Source organism: Rattus norvegicus, chromosome 2, assembly GCF_021556685.1.
Source record: "Rattus norvegicus strain SHRSP/BbbUtx chromosome 2, alternate assembly SHRSP_T2T, whole genome shotgun sequence".
NCBI classification, from domain to species: Eukaryota; Metazoa; Chordata; class Mammalia; order Rodentia; family Muridae; genus Rattus; species Rattus norvegicus.
Genome location: NC_141535.1, coordinates 26,293,194 through 26,315,587, shown reverse-complemented (window position 1 = coordinate 26,315,587; position 22,394 = coordinate 26,293,194). Strand labels below are relative to the sequence as shown.

Genomic DNA, 22,394 nt, shown 5'->3' with positions numbered 1-22,394 from the left:
ACATATAAGTATATTTTAATCAACAAGAGAAGCATCAATAACTCATTTCTACACAGAAAAAATGGATAAAAGAAATGTATGTATTTTGAAGAAGTTATTTTACAATTAGCTATTGGGCATTTTCTATTAGCAGACACTAGGAATAAAATATTCAGCATCAGTAAAATGGTCCCTACTTAAATGCGGAATGCTGTGTAGAAAGAAGAGACTGCCAGTAGAGAAGTAGAAGCTGTTTCTAGTGGACAAAGCGGTAAGAGTTTGTGCACTGACAGCTGCACCTGCCCTCCGCAAACCACAAGAACATACAATGAGGATAAACTGTGCAGAACAGACATCAGGACTTCACTATCACGAACGACGGAGAACACCGAAAGCATCAAATCACTGGCACTCAGAGACTGTAAGGAACAGTCTGCAGGTCTGATTCATAGGGGAACAGAGGGAGGGGGCCCTGCAGGGGAACACCTCTGCGACTGCCTAACCCTAAAACAAGAGCGGGGCAGGACGGAACAGGTCTGCATTTGAGGGATAACTCCACGTGAAACCTGAGAGGCAGTCTCAGCAAAGCAACACCTCTTCAGCAAAGAAAAAAGGGCAAGCGGTCTTTAGGAACAATGAAGGGATCACTTCTCGGCCTTTTGGCTAAGATCAAGGGCAGGAACAACAAAGGGCAAAAACAAAACAAAACGAAAAACCAACCGAACAAAAACGAAACAAAATAAAACAAAAAAACCAACCAACCAACCAAACAAACAAACAAAAAAAAACGAAAAACCAAGACAGAAAGTTTTTTTTTTTTTTCGGAGCTGGGGACCGAACCCAGGGCCTTGCGCTTCCTAGGTAAGCGCTCTACCACTGAGCTAAATCCCCAACCCCCCAAGACAGAAAGTTTAAGCTCTTGCTGTATAAAGAAAATTAAACACTGGAACACACATGACCCATCCCCTGCGGCCCTCAAAAGAGGGTGTTTGAAATACAAATTTATACGTCACTGAAAGTGCCATTCTGTCCACAAAAACACAAAGATATAGCACTCATTTATAAAGACAATGAAAAGAAAACACTAAACACTCAATAAAACAAAAAAGATTCTTGAAACCAAGAATGAAGCAGAAAAAAATTCTTAACAAAATATTCCTAGCTGAATTAAAGTTTATATAAAATATTTAAAAAGGAACTTGAATTGGGCATCCAGAACTAGAGACACACGGCTGGAGAGACGGCTTGAGCGGTCAGAGCACCTGGCTGCTCTTCCAGAGGACCTGGTTTCAGTTCCCAGCAACCACACGGTAGCTGACGGCAGAGTAGGAACTCCAGGTCCAGAGGATTCAAGGCCTTCTGCTGGCCTTCGAGGGTACTACAGATGTGACACAAAGGCAGAACATGAAGGCAAAACACTCATGAGCAAAAAATAAAAACAAATAAGTCTAAAACAACAGTAACAACGGAAATCAGGATGCTACAAAAATACACTGAAAAATATGAGTTAATTAAATTGGTGCAAACACAAGAAACTTAAACAAACAATGGAAACCCCACCAGAATTGAATTATAATGTCCTTACTAAAATAAAAAACAAAACAAAAATAGTTTTTACTAACATTTATAAATTCAGTTATTATTCCTTAATTTTATATATAAAATTTCAAGAGAATAGAAGCAAAGTAGGGAAAATCGGAAAACAGAAGACAAGAATATTCAACTGCATATAATTAGACATGTTGCAGAAGAAAAATAATACGTAAGAATAAATATTTAAATTCTGTATGTGACATGCTTTGCTAACTCTTTTGGCACTGAGGATGTCTAGAGAAACTGAAGTGAGGCTCTGCCACAGAGCTCAGGTCCTGAAGGAAGCGGAAGGTGAAGGTCTTGGATCTACACGGTTATTGCTGACATTACTACTGATGGACACAGCCTCTCATTATGTAGCCCTAGATGGCCTTTACTCTGTGACATAGACAAGGCTAACCTTGAACTCACAGAAATATGCTGGTCTCAGATTAAGGGAATACAGCACATCCAGCTGGATAAAGAAATCAAAATGGCCAATTAATACTTAAAAAAAAAAAACTTTCAACAATCACTTTGAGAAATATCTTGGTAAATCTAACCTTTTAAAACCACCACCACAACAAACAAACAAACAAACAAAAACAAAAAAAAAACAGAACCAGAACCAGAAGAAGAAGAAGAAGAAGAAGAAGAAGAAGAAGAAGAAGAAGAAGAAGAAGAAGAAGAAGAAGAAGAAGAAGAAGAAGAAGAAGAAGAAGAAGAAGAATTAGAAGAAGAAGTCGTCATCCTCATAGCATTCAAGCAAACCAAGCCCCAAACTTATTAAGGCAAGAGAACAGAACTGCAAAGAGACTCTCAAGAGTGACAGATAAGGGCTGGAGCAGGGAAGGGCAGTTAAAGCACTGGCTGTTCTCCCAGAGGACATGCACACACATGGCAGCTCACAGCCATCTCTAACTCTAGTCCTTCTACGGACTATAAGGTACCTGGTACACACATGTGGTGCACACATATATGTAGGCAAAACACCAATACGCTTAGGTTAAAATTTAAAAACTGAATAATTTTAAGTGACATAAGTAAGGCTGTGAGAGTCGTGGCTGGTGGTGAGTGCTATGATTTGATCTGCCTGTCACTTCACAGCCCCTGTGATGAAAGCTAAGTATGAGGACATCTAGGAAGAAGAACTGGGGTCAAGAACAGAGCTCCATCCCCAGTGCCAACATCTCATTCAATGGATAAAACGCTCCTAGGTGTGAGGCTGGAGTCTGAGTCCCCAGAGCCCAGGGTAAATAAACGCAGGTAGGAGAGGCAGACAGTTTTAACTCTGAGCCAGCTGGTTAGCCAGCCTAGCCAGGCACGTGTGCTGTGGGTTGACGGAGAGACCCTGCCTCAGTGACTAAACTGGATGGAAAGCGATGCAGGACAGATTCCTGACACCAACCTTCACATGTGCATGCACATCTTACACAGTAAAAACATGCACACACACAGACCACAAACACACAGAAGAGGGAAATAGGGGAAGAAAAGTGGCTAATTTTAGGACCATGGATGAGAAACTGAGAGGAGCCTGGGATATCAACTTGCTCTGCAATGTGAAGTTCTTCAAAGAATGACATGGCCATGCCAGAGGACAGGATCTAGACTGAAGGATCTCTCCTTGGCCAAAGCTGACTCGCCAAGAAATACAGACATGACCACCAGACAGAACACCTGTCCCTGGAATGGACGGGTCCTACGTGGAAAAGCGAGTTTGTTATAAAGAAGAGTAAGATAATTGTAAGCGTCTGACTAAGGTATGAACAACTTTGATGTACGTAAGAGAAGACCCTCAGCTTTAGAAAAGAAGCAAGAGTGTTTACAGGGACAAGCACATGCGGTCCTTATGGCCAGGAAGTTCAGAAGAGAACCAGGACACACGGACACATCCAGAGAGTGACAGAGATGGCAGGATGAATGTAAGAGGGGAAGAGAGAGGGAGAGAGAAGGAGAGGCAGAGGGAGGGAATGAGGGACTGAGGTACGGAAGGGCACTACAAAATGATAAAACAAATAGAGCAAAGATATTAATGTTGGGGAAAGTGAGGAAAAGACCTATAGCTGACTTACTCTTGCAGCTTTTCTCTAACACTTCAGAATAGAAACCTTAGAGTAAACCAGACCATTTCAGTGGTGGTCAGAACAGGATGGGAGTGAAGCATGGTGACAGCACACAGAGCACACGTGGGAAAGGGGCACTTAGTGCTCTGTGAACAGACTGACTGAGAAGTCAGCATCTGAGCTAAGACTCCAATCACAGGGGAAAGCCGGGCACATGAAGACCCAGCAGCCTGAGGTTGTCTTGTTTCTTCTGTCCTGGAACTCACCCTGTAGACCAGGATGGCCTTCTACTCAGATCTGCCTGCCTCTGCCTCCCAAATGCCTGACTGAAGGCTGTCACGGTCTGGAGACAGCCCATGTGCTCTTAAGGGGAAACCTCAAATGGTACCTCAAAGATGTATGAAGAGGACAGACAGACAGGACAGGGAGACAGCTCAGCAGATGTCAGCTGCATAAACGACAGCCATCAATCCCCAGAACCCACGGAGAGACGAAAGGGAAACAAACACGACAAAGTTGTCCTCTGAGCTTCTCATACACACCACATGTAAACACACAAAGTTTAAAAAGTTTACAGATCTATAAATCTGATAAGTGGCCATCAGCATGGAAAATGGTTCAGTTTTACCCATAATAAAAAAACCTGTAACTTAAACAAGTGGGGGAGTGAGGCTTGGAATGGTGTTCGGCAGCGAGTGCTTACCCAGCCTGCACCGTGCGGAAAGCCCCGGGTTAATCCGAGGTCCATAGAGTAGAGAGATGCAGAAAAGTGAGCTGCTCCCTTTGTGTCTTAGGAGGGAAGACTGACGCTGGGCAGATGCCCTGCTCTCCAGACGGGCCCTCCTTAGCACAAACACTTAAAACCCCAAGCAAGCAACGCTTCTGAATCTCTCTCACAAGAATCACCAGAGTAAGCATTGACATGAAAGGATTCGTTTGGACATCATTACTATACACGGCACTGCAACAACATAAACGTCCATCCCAATAGGAATGATGAGAAAAAGCCGCGTTAAAAACAAAATTTAAGCAAACACTGGATAAAGTAATGTCACGTGCTTTGCTGTAGGGTGAGATTAGGGTTTTAAAAAATAAAATAAACTCTGCTGGGTACATTTTTATAAATACATAATATATTGATATTTAGAAATACCCAGGTATTAAAACTTAAATTATGACAACACATTACGTGTCCTCAGGCCTCAGGCCCCTCTGCACTGTACTGATGTGCTGCCAGCACAGAATCAGCAGACAGCAAGTGATGCTTCTTCCCATACACCGGCCTCCTCCTCCTCGCACGGGGCTCCCAGGCCTCTTCATTTGCCTCACTTGATGCACACTCTTGCTTCTATCCTAAAGGGCTTCTCGCCCTTCCTGAGGACAGTAGCTTAGGCTGGCAAAGGCAGCATAGTAATGACATTTGAAAAGTTTTTCTAAATCTGACTCCCACTAACACAGGATGCATGTATGTCTATTGGGGATGGCTTTGTGCACCGTGTATTCAAATGCTGGTTACTATACCAGGAGATCTGGGTGTGGTCGAGATTCCGTTATGCCATATGACAAACATCTTCTGACTCAGCATTTTGTACAACATTGTTCTCTGTCATCTTCTGATTGGTCAATAAAGAGCTGATCAGCTTATAGCTGGGCAGGAGAGGTAAGGCAGGACTTCTGTGCCTAGAGAAAGCGAGGGGTTTAGGGGAGGGAGAGACTGGACACAAGGCACTAGCCTTGAGCAGTGGCCAGAACACTGATGTAGGAGCAGCCAGGCCAGCACAACGGCGGCAGAAGAATAGATCAAAACCTGCCCAGCTTAGTGCCTGGAGTGTTTAATACAAACACCAGGTCTGTGTTATTTATTGTGGTGACAAAAAGGGAAGGAGAAAAGCTGAGTTACCTTTTACACGTGTCAATTAGAATCAGGAAGTATGTTACCTATACAGAAAAAAGTGGGCAAAGTTGACAAAGATCAAAGAAAGGAAAAAGGCACTAATTTTTGTTCCATTAAGGCACAAGGAACACCAGATTTCAGAGAGCAGTTCAGCACAAACACCAGCAAGTCCTTAGACTAAATTAATCCACTGGAGACATCCCCTTACATTTAGGGTACCTTTAATGATAAAAGTCAAAGTTTCCAAAGTACTTCAGTAAGAAAAATTATAAAAGCCCACTAATGACTACAAACTACCTAAATGAAGTAATCAGAGAATGTCAGGAAGAATGAATATTACTCATGAATCTGAGGTATTAGAAGAAAAAAAAGGAAAATGTATAAAAATGAAGGCTCAAAAAAGTCATTATGTTGTGAAAGAATGACGAATACTATCTCTATAGAAATCAGTAAATGTCTTGACTTAGCTTACCTGTAGTTTCTGAGTCAAAGAGTCCCTCTGTTCTTGAAGTTCTCTGGCGTTATCAATTTCTTGTTTTAATCTTTCTATTTCCTGGAAAAGGTAAGATAATATCTTTAATAACAGTTAACTTACGATAAGAAGGAAGAACTAATTTTTCCCTGAAATTATATCCTAGTTCTGAGGAGACAGTAATTAAAACCAAGCACACAAGCAGCCACCCTTTATTGACTTCCAGAGGGATATGTGTCCTTATAAGCGTTTTGCCTGAGACAGAACGGGGCTTCTGTGTTCCCTTCTTGGGAGCAAGGCGGGGTCTCACACTGTACAGTCCATGCCTTGAACTCACTATGTAGCAAAAGTTGGCTTCAAACGCAAGATCCTCCTGCCTCAGTCCCCTAGTTCTGGCACCATATCATATGCCCATCTCAGAATGATTTTTATCAACTAGTGTAATCTGATGGCTTTGGAATATCAAGAAATAGCTTTAAGTTTTAGATGAAATAATTTTTCTTGGTATATAAGATAGCTCTTTCTGACTATAAAAACCAAAGAAAGTAATAATTTGCAAAATTTCATTTTATCTCTAGTGGTTTCCTGTTGATTATATAAATATAATTCTCTTAAAATGGCAACACCATAGTTTAATACAATTAATAAAAACAGAAACAAGAGCAGGGAAAACACAAACAGGCTTCATAATATTCCATAAAAGTTTATCTTAAAAGAAGAAGCCCACACTCTCACGTTATTCCGGGTGGTGCTTTAGATCTGAGGGAATCTACTGTGCTGCACACCGTGTCCCACGGCGTGTGGAGGCCGAGTGGGGGGCTTACCTCTTCCTTTACTTTTAGGGTCTCTTCCAGCTCCTGCACTGTCTGACTCAGCTCTGTCTTGTGGCTGTGCACCGCGTTTGCTTGACTACTAACACATTCCAGCTCCGTGACCTGAGGTCAGTGAGAGCAGAGGTTAAATTAGGTGGTAATTTCAGGTTTCCTGCTGAGGTCACAGTGAACCCCCGAGATGCTAATAGATTCTGAGTTACTATATGAAAGACTATTAAGATTCTTGATAGAAAATAATTTTTTTTAAAGATAAACAAAAAAGGCAATGGCAAAAACCAAAGGATTATTAGATAGAGACAGGTTAGAGAAAACAAGTGATTATTCACTGTAAAAAATCCTTAAAAAGTCTTCCTTAAAATTTATAAAGTCTAGGTAGCCAGGCGGTGGTTGTGTACACCTTTAATCCCAGAACTCAGGAGGCAGGGGCAGGTGGATCTCTAAGTTCCAAGACAGCCTCCTCTCCAGACAGAAAAACCCTGTCTCAAAAAACACTTCAAACATTTAGATAAGTATAGATAGATCTGCTCTCCCCAGTGTAGTCTTCAAAACTAGTGTTTAGAGTAAGGATTTTTTCAAATAAATTTCCAAAATACAAGAGAATCTAAAAGGAAAGATATGCTTAAAAATACCTTAAAAGCTAGGATATCAGAATGACTTCATGTCAACTGTGCCTCTTATGGGAAAGAGAACAATTTTTCCACAAAGAATTTATCAAGAGCCTACAAGTAATATAATTTTTAATGAGCACTTGACACCCTTTTAATACAATAGGAAAAGCCAGTATCCTTAAAAGTTAGTCATCCCTAGTTAAGACTAGAGGAAATCATGTAACATTTACAGACAACCTACCACACACACTTTGGACGCCATGCTCTCAAAGTCTGCTTGACTAGACTAGAGCAAACTTGCCTTGCACTTTCCAAGTAGCAAATGGCCCTGCATATTCTCTAAGGACATCTTTCACAACCGCCCCTCCTTTCTACTTAGGCATTAATACACTGTCTCACACAGACCTTCTCCGGTCTAAACAAGTGCAGTGCTCCTGCAGTAGATTCAATTATAGCTGTGGGTCGGACAACTGTATGACATTCAATGCCTTCTGCTTTTTATAATACTAAATATTTTCTTTTTCTTTTCATTAATAAGGATTGAACCCAGGGCCTTGTACATGTGAAGCAAGCAATTCACCACTGGTAAATTAAATCCCAGGGACTTTCAATCATTGGCTGCAACCTATCAAACATTTACTTTGGCTAAGATGAATACTTCTGACAGAAGGCAACTGTCTTTGTCCTAAGAATAAATCAGGATCATGTCTATCTTCTTGACTAGAATCTCCTCTGACGACCATTCTGACCTTAGGCAGTCAGTTTTCAACTCAGCACCTATCTTCTGAAAGCCAATCCCTTCTGCTGGAACCCTCAAAGTTCTTTTCTCCCTGGTTCACAAAATGGAGCATCAAAAAAAAAAAAATTACTGGGAATGGGTTGGTGAGATAGCTCTGCAAGTAAAAGGGCTGCTACACTCACCCGATGATCTGAGTTCAGTCCCCAAAACTTCAACATGGGAGCCACAACATAAACTCACTCACAAGCCCATGCAGACGTTCTACACGCATGCACTCACGTGTGCTCACACACTTAAACATGCTTTGTTATTTAATATATAGCAGTTGTCTTTGGTTAAGCATTTCTTATATTTTTGGTTGTGAGCCTAGCCTTTAATGGCTGAGCCATCTCTCTAGCCCTGGTTAAAATTTTCTTAAAGGGACGTTCAGTGCTAGTAACAACCTTTCTCACAGATTTAAGAAAAATAAACCTGTGAACAAAATCAACAAATACGACAACAGCAGAACACAGAACCAACCAACTGTATTAGAGCAGTCCCATGAGTGTCAATGATTTCTGCACGCCTGTCTAAAGGCACTTGCCAGTATGGCTGCACTGCCTGACATACCCAAGCTGAGCTCTTAGCTGTGTTTTCCTGAGGAAAGAACTAAAAACTGGGGGGGATTAAATGGAAGGCAAATAGACCTCCCACAAGTCTTGAGTGGACTCCACAGCTGAGTACAGGGTTAAGAGTCAGGAAGTGGGGGTGGGCGTGGTGGAAGCAGAGAAAAGGCAGACACTGGAAGGGCTGAGCTGTGGTGGCACTGGCTATATGTACTTGGTACGACGCTCAGTCAGGTATCTCAGCTAACTTTCAGGAAGCTGTAGAGGACCTGTATTATTCCTATGCTACAGACTAACGTACTGGCTGAAAGAGAGCCGTTCCCAGAGGCCACGCAGCTCATGGTGGCACAGCTGGAACTGTAAATAGCTCCTTTGCTTTCAAACACTGTGCAGCCCTCACTCATTACACTGTGAAGAATATTCTTTGACCCAGCAAAAGCTCACACGTTTTCTGCCAACCAAAGAGTATCCCCAGAAGATGGCTGATGTGCATGTGCTGCACTCACTCTCCGCAGAGCCTGCTGCCCAGTCCTGGCAGAGCCGCCCTTACCCGCTTGTGCAGCCGCTCTGCCTCCTCCTGGTAGGCAGCCAGCTGTTGCTTCCACTGCTTCACGTTGGCAGTGGACTCCAGCAGCGCTGCGGTGAGCTTGGCATTGTTCCCCTTGAGCGTGGCTAGTTCAGCCTCCCAGTGTTTGCTGATGGCTGAACTAAAACGAAACAAGGAGCACATTTGGTCACTTCACTGAGGATTGTCCCCGAAAGCACAGCAACGTTTCGTTCTATTGTCAGATTTATAGGAAGCTTTTACGGAGTGCTTTCAAAGACAACCCCAAACATTAAAAAACAAAAGCACTGCGGCAGAACGATGGAACAGATCGGTGCGATACAGACATACATTGATATATATTGTACCTGACAACGTACGACATTGCTCAAGGGAATCCAAGCCCAGTACAACTTCATTCCTCAGTGGGACAAACAAGGAAGCTTACGTGACACTTAGGTTGGAACAGGTAGTGTAGTTTTTTAAATTACTGATTTGTATCTGTACATTAAGAATTTTTAAATGTTCCAATAAAACATTTATTATGATAATTAAAATGATTTCATAAGAGGCTAGAACAAGAAATCGGTTCTAATAACTTCTGTTACAAAAGCAATAGTATTCATTGGGAATTCTTGATAATTCTTGGTAATTACTTTGCTAACTTTCCAAAGGATAATCACCTTGTTTGAAAGAAAACTACAGTTTCTCTATTTTGTACTGAACTTTATTCCAATTAGTCGAATCCTAACTGTGTCCCAGTAAGCCCTGCCTCTCACAGCTTCCTGTACTCAATGGTTTTGTATTAAGTTCGTATCACAAGGCATGTGTTTTTACCAATTACTTTATGGTGATTTTTATCATATAATAAAAGGCAGTTTTCATCATCAAAATTCCTAAAGCTTACTGCCAGTTAAGACAGATTCACATCGTACCCCCTCACAGACAGAGAGGGACAACACAGCATTTCCAACGACAGCCTTAAAGAAAGCAAACAAACTCAAAATGTTAACCAAATAAGCAAAAACAAAACAAACAATATAGCCCCAAATTTAAGGACAGTCTTCAAAATAGTTGGTCAAAATACTTTAAAAATAATAGAAGACCGAGGACCAGAACAGAGGAGCAAACACACTAGACTCCTGGGTAGTTTTGGAAACAGAAAAGGAACAGAAGGCTGCAGGTGTAGTTTAGCAGTAAGGCACTTGCCTAGCATGAGAGAGGCCCTGGGTTCGATCCCCGGCACTGCCAAAGAAACAACACAGAAAAGAAAGAGTCGTTAGTGGAAAGCAGACTTTGTGGGTAACACTGCACTAGTGCTGACTCCCAGAGCTTTACGGTTACATCACAACCATACAGACGTTAATTCAGGGACGTGTGGTGAAGGGTATATGGGGACACTGAAGGTTTTATAACTGTCCGGGACATGTAAAGTTGTTTTACCAGTTAAACAACACAGTGAAGCAATAAATGAAACTATCAATTTAGCAAATTATTTTTCTCAAAAGAGAAACTCTTTTCAAGTTCTTCCTTTGTAGAATGGCACTTTAGATTTAGACTTTTTGAGAAAAAAAAAACATAACTATTCACTAGCTCTAAATGAATTAGTTTTTATTAAAACCACCTACCAGTTTTCCCCTAGAAGTGTTTCATTTAAATGGGCTCCTCAATCTGATAATGGAAATCTTATTGAACTAATTTAAAAATTTGTTATAAGCAAATATCAAATTTATTTAAAAAGGAAAATGACTTTAAGGACTTATCTCTAAAATCTACTTGCCAGATAACAGTACATTCTAAAGATGAACCACACCGTCTTTACAGAGAAAGAATGTGGGTACTTTAATATGCTATTTTTCTCGGTTTTATCTTATATTGTATTGATATAAAGTCCATTAAGAATTTGGTATGTCTACTTATTTCACTCATTATAGTGATACTGGACTCATCTCTTAACTCTATTGATCCTCCAGTCTTTACACGTTAACTAAACGCGTTAGCCAAGCATCAGTCAAATGCTAGCCACGAGCTGCATGTGGCTATTGAAACTGCTTAATGATAATCAGGTTAAAAATTCACTTTTCATCTCACTAGGCCCTTTCCCCATAATCAGTCAACAGCCACGAGCTGCACGAGACTCATGGTTTGCAAGGACACAGAATATTTCATTGTAGCAGAGGACTCTACTGGACCCTGTCATCCTTGCAGGATTTGAACTAGGTTTTCAGGGTCTTTTGTTAGGCATTTAATGATAACCCCGCAACCTAAATTTATATATCAAAGTTGTAATCCTTAGATCATCACAGTATCTGTGTTTAGAGAAGTAGGGTTTACACGAGATCCGTAGGGTAACCTAACTCATACGACCACTGTCTTTGCTAGAGAAGATATGACCATCTAAGTATAGCCCAACACAGTTTCCAATTTACCCTAGGATTCTCCAGTGTTTTAGTTAGGGCTTCTATTGCTTCAATGAAACACCATAACCAAAAGCAAGTTGGGGAGGAAAGGGTTAATTTGGCTTACACTTTCACATTGTCATCAGTCCACCACTGAAGGGAGTTAGGACAAGAACTCAAGCAGGGCTGCAATGTGGAGGCAGGAGCTGATACAGAGGCCATGTGGGGCTGTTAACTGGCTTGCCCAGCCTGCTTTCTTATAGAACTCCAGCCTAAGGGTGACCCGGGAGGTGGGGAGCATCTCCAGGACATGACAGAGACCTGGGATAAGGGAGGTGCCCCAGAATCAATGGGGGTGACCTTAGCTGTGACTCACAGCACTGGGGATATGGAACCTGAAGAGGCCACCTCCTGATTCCAGGCAGGAACCCCAGGGGAGTGATAGAGACAACAGCCCAGCCACAAAACTTTCAACCCACAATTTATACCATCTACAAGGAATGCAGGCACCCACATGGAGCAGAGACTGAGGAAATGGCCAACCAATAACCAGCCCAACTTGAGACCCATCCCATGGGCAAGGCCAGTCCTTGACAATATTAAGGATACTCTGTCATGCTTGCAGGCAGGAGTCTAGCATGGCTGTGCTTTGAGAGGCTTCACACAGCAGCTGACTCAGATGCAGATACCCACAGCCCCACAGTGGATGGAGCTTGGGGGACTTTTACAAAAGAATAGGGAGAAGGATGGCAGGCCTGAAGGGGACAGGAACTCCACAGGAAGACCACAGAGTTAACTAATCTGGACCCTTGGGGCTCTCAAGAGACTGATCCACCAAGCAAAGAGTTGGACCTACACCTCCCCACACATATGTAGCAGCTGTGCAATTGGTCTTCATTTGGGGCTTGAACAACTAGAGCAGGGGCTGTCCCTCAAGCCACTGCCTGCCTTTGGAATATGTTCTTCTAGCTGGGCTGCCCTGGCTGGACCTAGCCCTGCAGAGACCTGATGTGCCAGGGTTGGGGATACTCAAGGGAGGCCCCACTCATACTGAGAAAAAGGGGATAGGGGAATGGGGGAGTGGAGAGATGAGGGGAAGGATTATGGGAGGGGGTGACTGGGAGAGGGGCAGTGAGCGGGATGTAAAGTGAATAAGTTAAAAAAAAAAGGTGCCTGAAAGTTGGATCTTATGGAGGAGGCATCTTCTTAATTGAGGGTCCTCCTTTCAGATGACTCTAGCTTGTGTCAAGCTGACATAAAATTAGCCAGGACATCCAGTATCTTCTGCTGTTTATTTACATTCAAGGAGGCTCAAGTTTAAGGTAGAACTCCAAATGTCCAGTATGCCATGGTTAAATCCAGGTAAATATACTTATTTCTATGTCAAAGTAATTATATGATTATGCATGGAATATTATCTGTTTATGAACAAGAAGAGCTATTAAAAAGCATTTCTAGTTGGGTGGCAGCGGCACAGGCCTTTAATCCTAGCACTCGGCAGATGGATCTCTTGAGTTCAAATCTAGCCTGGTCTACAGAGCAAGTTCCAGGACAGCCGGGACAACACAGATAACCCCTATTACAAAACCCAAACCCAAACCAGGAGAGCATTTCTAAGACCGGGGAGGCAATACATGGGTAGAGGTGTTGCACTTTCCTGTAAGCTTATCTTCTCTCAGAAGCAGCACAGGTAAAAGACTGGAAAGAAAGGGGGACAAAGGAAGCCTGGATGAATGGAGACATCCTACCCTCACTCTGAAGGCTCTAAAGCCTGTCTGGGCTTAGTCTCCTGGAAAAGATAATCTCAAACTGTTACCTCTACTTCTTTGGACATAGGGGATGACCTATTACAGTCGGGAAACAGACAAATCTCTATACCTTAAAACAGAAAAGGGCTAAGGAACTCCCATAGAAGACCTTCCATTGAACAAGACTGAATTCACCGGCCGCTAGAAGGTAGCTGTGTGCTTAATGTCAAGCTGAGAGCAACCTCCCATTGTGGAAGGCATAAATATAAGACAAACCAAAAGCTTAGGAGGTGCCAGGAACTGTGGGAAAAATCTCTCCAGCAGGTCAGCATTGACCCTAAGTACAAGCTAATACTAGAGGTGGCTGAAAGTATAAACAAAACCAAAATCTAGTCTAAACCTGAGTAGAATGGCATAACTCCTAAACCAACACAAGAGTCATGCCCAAGTAGAGAATAAAATACAGTAGCTGGCCTTCCATATCTCTGGATCCCAACTCTGTGGACTCATCCAACCACTGGTAGGAAAGATTAGGAAAAATTTCTTGGTCTGTACTGAACATAAACAGATGTCTTATTAGTTCTTAAATAAGAAAGTGTTAACTATTTATCTAGCCTATATACTACATGAGTCTACCTCATCTAAAACTAGGACTACAGAAAGGTAAATGTGCGAATACCACTTGACTTGACATGAGACTTGAGGACCTACAGATTTTGGTATAGACAAAGGAACCAGTCCCTCATGGATAAAGGGGCAACTACTGTAAGTCACTGCTGCTGCTTACACGATATTTAGCATTCAGTAGGTTGCAGTGTGTATCACAGAGCGATAAATGAAGCCACTGTCAAAAGGGGACTCTCTTACTCAGAGGTGCACAGCGTACTGAGAGAGGAAGGCAAATGGCCACCTGAAGTCTTACTAGAGAAGGAGACACCAAGCTCTATCAGGTTGTGAATTTTGGCAGAGAAATGGAAAGTACAAACAAGAATCAAAAATACTAGAGATGAGAATGTTTTTTGACAGGTTCAGGGAAATTGACATAACTGCACAAAATTATTAGAAATCAAAGTGAAACACAAGGAGAAAAAGGAGAGCCCAAAACATGTATATTAATATCAACTACCTAGCAAAATATGCTACTGGACGAGTAGAACAGGGTTGAAGAAATAAATATTTTAAGACATAAAGGCCCATAACAGGGTTAGTCACAGCAGTGAAATGGTAGAGGGCAGCCCAATGTCCTTTAGTGGGTGGCTGGACCAACAAAATGAAGTATACAGGTACATGTAATGGAGGGAAATTCTGAAATGTTCTGTAACACAGACGAACCTTGAGGACATCATGTTACATACAAAAGGCCAGCCCCCAAAAGACAAATGCCATATGTCTCCACTCGTATTTGAGGTAGTCATGACAGGGAACACACAATGCTGCGAGGGAGGGGAGAGGAGCGTGAGGTAACTTTTTGATGAGTATCATAGATCAGATTTGCAAAATGAAATTACAGAAAAGGGGCTGACCACAGGGAGCACGGGGAACCTTACAGAACTGAGGACTTCCTAACCTTGCGTTACAGGCTTACAGATATAGAAACTGTTAAAATGTACTCGGATCTATGTTAGACACGTTAGGGAATGCCACTGTATGTAGATTCTTTAATAAAGTTATCTTACTACCAAGAAGACAGTAAGGAGCTTTCTATATGCTTCTCTACGTTCTTTCTGTGACTGCTTGGGAGAGCTGTCTTAGAATTGTTCCATGAGGTCTGTATTCTTGGCATGGGAAGAGACTGGGTGGGCAGGAAGTAGAGCAGCTGTGCTGCAGGTTAAGGAAAGGAGGTGCACCTCCGCTAGACATGGAGATAGGAAAGAGCTGGGGAAGGAGGAGTAGTAATGCAGCAGATACAGAAGGAAATAACACAGTCAAGGCATGAGGAGCAAGTGTGCTGGGGTCGTAGGCAACCGAAGCAGGGTCAAAGACACAGGACAGGAAAAGCTAGCTGAAGGTACCCAGGCTGTTAACGTACTTGCTTATCTCCATGCCTATACTTTGAGCCCCTGACGTATTAAGATCTGACACAATCAAGCTAAGAGATTTTCATATTACTATTCTCTTACTCTTCAGAGTACCCAAACCACAGTTGATTACACTACAATAAGAAAACACTGAAGAAAAATTCTCCTATCAGATTCTTTTACATACATTGCAGTCAGTACCCATGGACACAGTACACTAGATCTAAGACTCGTCTAGCCTGGACTAAGGGAGCACAGGGGAGTAGCTTAATATTGCATTCTTATGTTTTTATGCTTTGTGCTTCATTTTATTGTTTTATGTGCATGGTAAGCATACATGGGGGCATCACTTAGATGCAGTGCTCAAGGAAGCCAGAAGAGGTGTTGGAGCCTCTGGACCAGGAATCACAGTGAGGTGCCCTATGCCAGGAATCAGGCCAGGGTCCTCTGAAGGGCCATCAGTGCTCTCAACTGCCAAACCATCTCTCCAGCCCCAGGGCTCCACACTCCCTTCCACTGCTTACGAGGTAAATGAATGCACGATTTAAAAGTCGTTTGCCCACTGCCACGTCATCACAGGGTAAATCTGAGGGCATCTCTATTTCCTCTACTTCAGCTGTTCCTCGAGGCATCGTATTTCCAAAGCACAGTGAAATGCAATGTAGAGTGTGTATGCTGTGTGCGTGCGTGTATGTGTCTGTGTGTGTGTGCTGTGTGTGTCTGTGTGTGTGTGCTGTGTGTGTCTGTGTGTGTGTGCTGTGTGTGTCTGTGTGTGTGTGCTGTGTGTGTGTGTCACATCACACAGATTCTTTTGGCTACCAAGTATGCAAATGCCTTTATTAGAATGACTTATGCAATTTCAACTTCTATAAACTCGAAAGGTTGCCTGCCGTACTAAAGAAGGTTCCATGAGCGCTACCTCAGATGTGTTTAATTCTTCCATGCAAACATGTTCTAATATCCTTCCCAATTTTGGGAAAAAGATTTTTCCTTTACTTCAACTCTAAGATACCGGTTTCCTCCCTATTAGACTGACATTTAGTAGTAACTGATACCTTTGGATTAGCTCTGATACTGTAATTTTAAGCCAGTATTTTACATTTTAGAGATTTTTTGTTTTTAAATGTTGGGGAGGTTGTTCCCTGCCTTGCACAGATCCAGGGTCCTGAGTTTGATTCCCACAAATACAAAAGCATTGCAGGTGTTCTTGGGGATGACGCAAGTCTTTTATTAGAGACAATCTTGAAAAGTTAGACCTTAATTACTCAGGAAGAAGGCAAATTTGTCTAATGATTCAAAGTTATGATCTCATGTTTGAATGCTGGGATAAGTAGAATAATTATTTATTTTTGTGGATGCTTTTGGTTGTTCAGTAAAGTTTCCCTCCAGAAACGGCCAGCTAGTTTTCTCTTGGCTTCAAATCCACAAGGAGGTCAGAACACTTCAACAAAACCACCAGAGTTTCAAATTCAGTTTCCCTTTATTTAAAGTCAAAGTTTTAAAAAGTTAAAAATTTTAAAAAGTACCTCAAAAAGTGAGAGCATGATGTAGGAAGGGTGTATTTACTGAACCTCTGAGTAATGTCACGTGCACAGTCTAGGACAGCTGTCCTCCTGCCAGGCCTTCAGGGCTCTGGGTCACTGGAATCTCTAAAGTCACCACTCTCTACCTGTACCCTCTACCCAGGGAGCACTAAGAAAATATTTAGACAATCTTTTTCAAAATCCTTAAAGATAGGGTCTGAACAGGCTCTTCCTCCTCCCCCTCCCTTCTAAAACATGCTTCCCTATATCAAGGAGGAAGCCGGCCCCTACGTGGAAAGACTCATAGCACTGGCTGATCTGAAGTCTGCCTGCTACTAGTCTTCACTTCCCACCCCAAATGGGGAGATAGAGGGATACCTGTCTAAACATGTTTGTGTTCTCTCTGTGTTTTTGTATTAACTTCTGGCCCCAAGCAGTTCAACTTAAAAGGAACAACAAAAAGATATATTTAACAGTTTAGCATCTGAATTTTAGTCTTTCTTCTTTCTTTTTCCTTTTCTTCTTCTAGATAAGGTTTTTTGTTTTTTTTTTTTGTTTTGTTTTGTTTTTTTCGGAGCTGGGGATTGAACCCAGGGCCTTGCGCCTAGATAAGGTCTTTCTATAACCCTGGCTGTCTTGAAACTCACTCTGTAGATGAGCTGGACTCGAACTCACAGAGTTCTGCTGCCTCTGCCTCCGGAGTGCTGGGATTAAAGGCATGTGCTACGGCACCCAGCAAACCTTTGTATCCTAAAGAAACTTGTTTCTCTAAAGAGGGGAAATTCCCCTTTAATGGAAGAAGGAAAATCTTCTTTTTTTTTTTTTTTTTTTTTTTTTTGGTTCTTTTTTTCGGAGCTGGGGACTGAACCCAGGGCCTTGCGCTTCCTAGGTAAGCGCTCTACCACTGAGCTAAATCCCCAGCCCCTGAAAATCTTCTTTATAATACATCTGCCAGGAGGAAGTACATGAGTAAGAGCTCTGGAGTTTGACAGGCAAATGGCCAGGTGTGTGAGGGGATTTCTGACTCTGCATAAACTGTAACTTCCTCAACATTCAAAGCCTACTGTTATCAATCATTACGTATTAACCCCAGAAGTTCCTCAATACTCAAAACCTACTGTTATAATACACACACACACACACACACACACACACACATACACACACACACACACACCCCTGTAACTTCCTCAACACTCAAAGCCTACAGTTACTAATCAGGGTGCTTCCTTCAACCCCAGCTATGTAGTCCCAGCTGGCCTTAAGCCTGCGTTCCTCTGCCCCAATCCCAGTACTCAGAAGGCTGGATCAGAAAGATTGCCACATGTGAGCTGGCCTGGACTACAGGTTGAATTCCCGGCCACCAGAGTTGCAGAATTAGCGGTCTCTACACAAACAAACAACAAATAAAGTTGTAGCATCAGGAAATGAATCAGAAGAGTGGGACGTGATGAAGTCCTAAGAGCTCCTTAACCAGTCACTATAGCTCAGGTGTGTAGAAAAGTAATCTGCCGTATGGCTGGGAGATTGCTCAGTGCTGGGCATGAGGACTTGAATTTGGATCCCTAGCAACAATGCAAAAAATTAGGTAAAGCTGTGCATGCCTGTAGTGCCTTAACTAGGGAGGCAGGGGTGGGTGGGTGTGTGTGTGTGTGTGTGTGTGTGTGTGTGTGTGGTGGAGTGTGAGTGTGTATGTGTGTGTGTGGTGGAGTGTGTGTGTATGTGTGTGTGTGTGTGTGTGTGGTGGAGTGTGTGTGGTGGAGTGTGAGTGTGTGTGTGTGTGTGTGTGGTGGAGTGTGTGTGTGTATGTGTGTGTGTGGTGGAGTGTGTGTGTATATCTGTGTGTGTGTGTGTGTGGTGGAGTGTGAGTGTGTGTGTGTATGTGTGTGTGGTGGAGTGTGTGTGGTGGAGTGTGAGTGTGTGTGTGTGTGTGTGTGTGTGTGTGTGTGTGTGCTCCCTGACCAGATAGTCTAGGTGCCTGTTTCTGATTCAGTGAACAACCCTGTGGAAAATGTGGCTGGAAAACAAAGTAAGAAGACAAACAATATAAACGTTTGGTCTCTTATGTACACGTGTGCCCCTATACCACAGGTACAGTTTTAACAAAAGCAGCCTGTATTAAGGTCTCTGTCTAAAAGAATTACCATAGTTACACTTTATAATAGTTTTCCTTGGTGAAATGCAGTATAGTTTTTTTTTTTGTTTGTTTGTTTTTTTTTTTCTTTTTTTCTTTTTTTTGGAGCTGGGGACCGAACCCAGGGCCTTGCGCTTCCTAAGCAATTGCTCTACCACTGAGCTAAATCCCCAACCCCTGCAGTATAGTTTTATAATCAATGACATCTTAGACATCAGCTAAAATATAAAATTTACCTAGCTCCTATAAGGAAAGTAGATATACTGGCTTAAGAAAGTTATAAAATTAACGAAGTTACTTCCAAATGTGCAAGGAGGCCTTTACGCCAGTCTATAAACACCTCTGAACTGTGAAGAACATGCACCTTAAGCAGGAACTAACTGTTGAAACAAGTAAAGCACACCTCGGAGTTGGAGGGCTCCAAGATGAGTTAGTTACAGGTCTTGGGCTATCCACTTAGCCTCACTAAGTTTCATCTGTAACATAAGGGTTAATAACTATCTTCACAGCCTGCATGAAATATGGAATGGGTGCTCAAACATTAGGGCTGCCCACCTGTGAATAAACAGTAAAGAGCCTTCAGAGCATCTCAGTGACCCAGAAGAAGCTAGAGATGTAACGTCGACTATTTAAAGGGGCTCTTTCTGGTCAGTGATGTAAATAACTGGAATAGATGTGACTCAAGTCAAATCGGCATCAAGCACTCACTGAATTACTGAAGCTTACTTCTTGGTGTTGTAGATATTTATGACAAGTCTAAACCTTTGGTGTAGATCTCAACAAATCCAACAAGTTAATCAAAGAGTGAAACACAATCACTGTGGGAATGCCGCTGCCGGAGGATGGTGAGGTTGGCGTCTGACGGTGAAAAGGAGCCACAGGAAACCCGAGTTTTATTGCGTTTAGCTCATAAAATGTTCAGCACGACTGCGCAGCTTCCTTCCTGTTAGATTTCAGAGAGAGAAAACTCTACTTCTGGCTCCATTTCTACTCACAAAGATGGAGAGAGTCAGAATGGCTCTCAGAAATGTCCTGGATCCCATAATTGGGCTCTGCATAGTGTAAATGTTTCCACATACATGAGGATATCTTACTTTAGGGGTGTACTACAGATGTGTGCCACATCTGTATACTTGCCTGGTCGCCTGTGGTTGCTGTTTTCTGTCCTAATGCAGTTATGGTGAGGGAAAACATACAGCTGAAGAACCACAGGAGCTCATAATTTTACGGCCACTTGGGGTTCCTAACACGGGGTGTTCAAGCTAAACAGAGGTTCCTACTGGAAATTTGCAACAGCCTATTTCTAGGTAAAAAATCAGATATGGGCACTGAATTCCTTCTCAATTATATTTACTGCTAAAAGACTCAATTTTTAAACGGGTATTTTAAATACCTAAACACTGAAATAGTCACCCTGTATCAGTAAGTTTACAGCACTGGAGTCCATCTAAAACAGGGTAGCAGCTCACAAGAGCCATTGGTAACTTGTAGTGAAAACTTACAAAAGATCTGGCCCAAGTTGATTTTATAAATTACAAATCTATTAGATTAATAGACACCTGTACTTAGGTTTGTTTCCCCTTTAAAAGCAGATAAACAACAACAAAACAACTATTTACTAAGCTTTTCCCAGCATTCCCTACTGAGGAGGTCGTCATGACATGAGTCTTATTACGTGAAAAATGATGTTTCTTTCAAGTCTTATGAATATATATCAGTCTTTTGAAAAAGTGAGGCCAACTAAATTCAAACCTGTCCTCTCCTGTCCAAACCTGTCCTCTCGTTTGCTAGATTATAATATCATAATCATAACCTACTCAAGATAAACATTCTAACTATAGACTGATTTAGTTTTCTTTTTTTTTTTTTTCGGAGCTGGGGACCGAACCCAGGGCCTTGCGCTTCCTAGGTAAGCGCTCTACCACTGAGCTAAATCCCCAGCCCCTTGATTTAGTTTTCAAAGAACTTAAAAATGCATTTCCCTCCAAAGACGGTCACTTAAGGAAAATTCACTGTAAAAACTGCTTGCTGTGCCATTAAGTATTGTTGGAGAAAAACCGAGACACAGAAATCACTCTAGGACTGGCAGAAGTGAAAAGACAGCGTTAACAGAGATTTTGCCAAAGCCATAATTGGGTGGAAGAAACTGGAGGTTTTAATATTTTGCCAGGAAAAATTTTCATCTTTTAGACACTAGTAGTAATCAGTATTTTTAATGGCCATTATTTGGTACTTAGATTCAGAAAACTTCACAGCTTAATTTTGTTTTTGAAGAGGCTTTAATCAAAAGACAACGCTATTTAATGCTTCAGTAGTGGCATGAGCAAACATTTATTTGTTTCTGTTGTCATTTCAGGCAAATTCATTATCTCCAACTCTCTTTGTTAGTGAATATTTAAGCTATGCAAACAATGTGCAAAGGTAAGGACATTGAGCAAAGCCACTGTGCAAATGATCTCAAGGGCAGATGGCAGAAAACTAGTAACAGCTTAGCTCATTACCTACTGCCCTTGTCAAGGGGAGGTTTCAGTTTATTTTCTCAAGCCTTCCTGATCAGCCTGGACAGCGGCAAAGGGAGCCAGAAAGCCCACTTACTTGCCACAGTGAGTCACACTGGTTGGTTAGCTGAGCAAGAGCCAGTATCTCGGCTGGAGGCTGATACAACTGAAATGGGCCAGTGAAAATACTCTGTGGTTCTTCCAGCAACCGTGACAAACTTGAGCACACGTTCCACAAAAACGGCCTTCCTTGATCCAAACAATCTTCTTTGCAATCTGTGGCTCTTTAGAGGACGTCTTTTGTTTGTCTGTTTTTGTGACAGGGTCTTACTGTGTGTTCCTGGCTGACCTGACGCTCTTACATAGAACACATTGGCCTCGACCTCAGAGACCCACATGCTCTGCACTCTAAATGCTGGGATAAAAGGTGGGCATCACCACGCTGACCTTTTGAAAGAATATTTCATGGACATCATCACATTACAACTGCATTTCATTAATGTGAATTTGATTTTGAACTAACAGACTATCCACATGCAAAGGCCACGAGAACTAACTTGCAGGTACACTGCAGGACTAGGGACTTGTACAGGGTTCCTACTTCACAGTTTCTCTCAGAGCTATAACTTATCTTTTTCTCATGGTCGCTCTGCTTCACTGCCCAAAAGATAACTATAATTGACTGCATATAGTCACATTACAGGGTGCTGAGGATGAATGCAGAGATCATAGAAAAACTACATTCCGATGAGTTTAGAATGT

The 22,394-nt window shown here is 42.2% G+C and overlaps 1 protein-coding gene across 2 annotated transcripts in view; it reads right to left on the bottom strand.

Moving 5' to 3' along the window:
* Positions 1 to 22,394, bottom strand: part of Homer1 (homer scaffold protein 1) — a 110,481-nt gene that overhangs the window by 13,085 nt on the left and 75,002 nt on the right. The window contains exons 6-9 of one of the 2 annotated variants that reach the window (NM_031707.2): positions 10,522 to 10,557; positions 9,319 to 9,475; positions 6,808 to 6,918; positions 5,984 to 6,064 (exon numbers count right to left, since the gene is read on the bottom strand). In NM_031707.2, the coding sequence (NP_113895.1) occupies positions 5,984 to 6,064; positions 6,808 to 6,918; positions 9,319 to 9,475; positions 10,522 to 10,557 (385 nt within the window). The remainder of the gene's footprint in view (positions 1 to 5,983; positions 6,065 to 6,807; positions 6,919 to 9,318; positions 9,476 to 10,521; positions 10,558 to 22,394) is intronic. The other variant, XM_087620659.1, reaches the window with a different exon arrangement.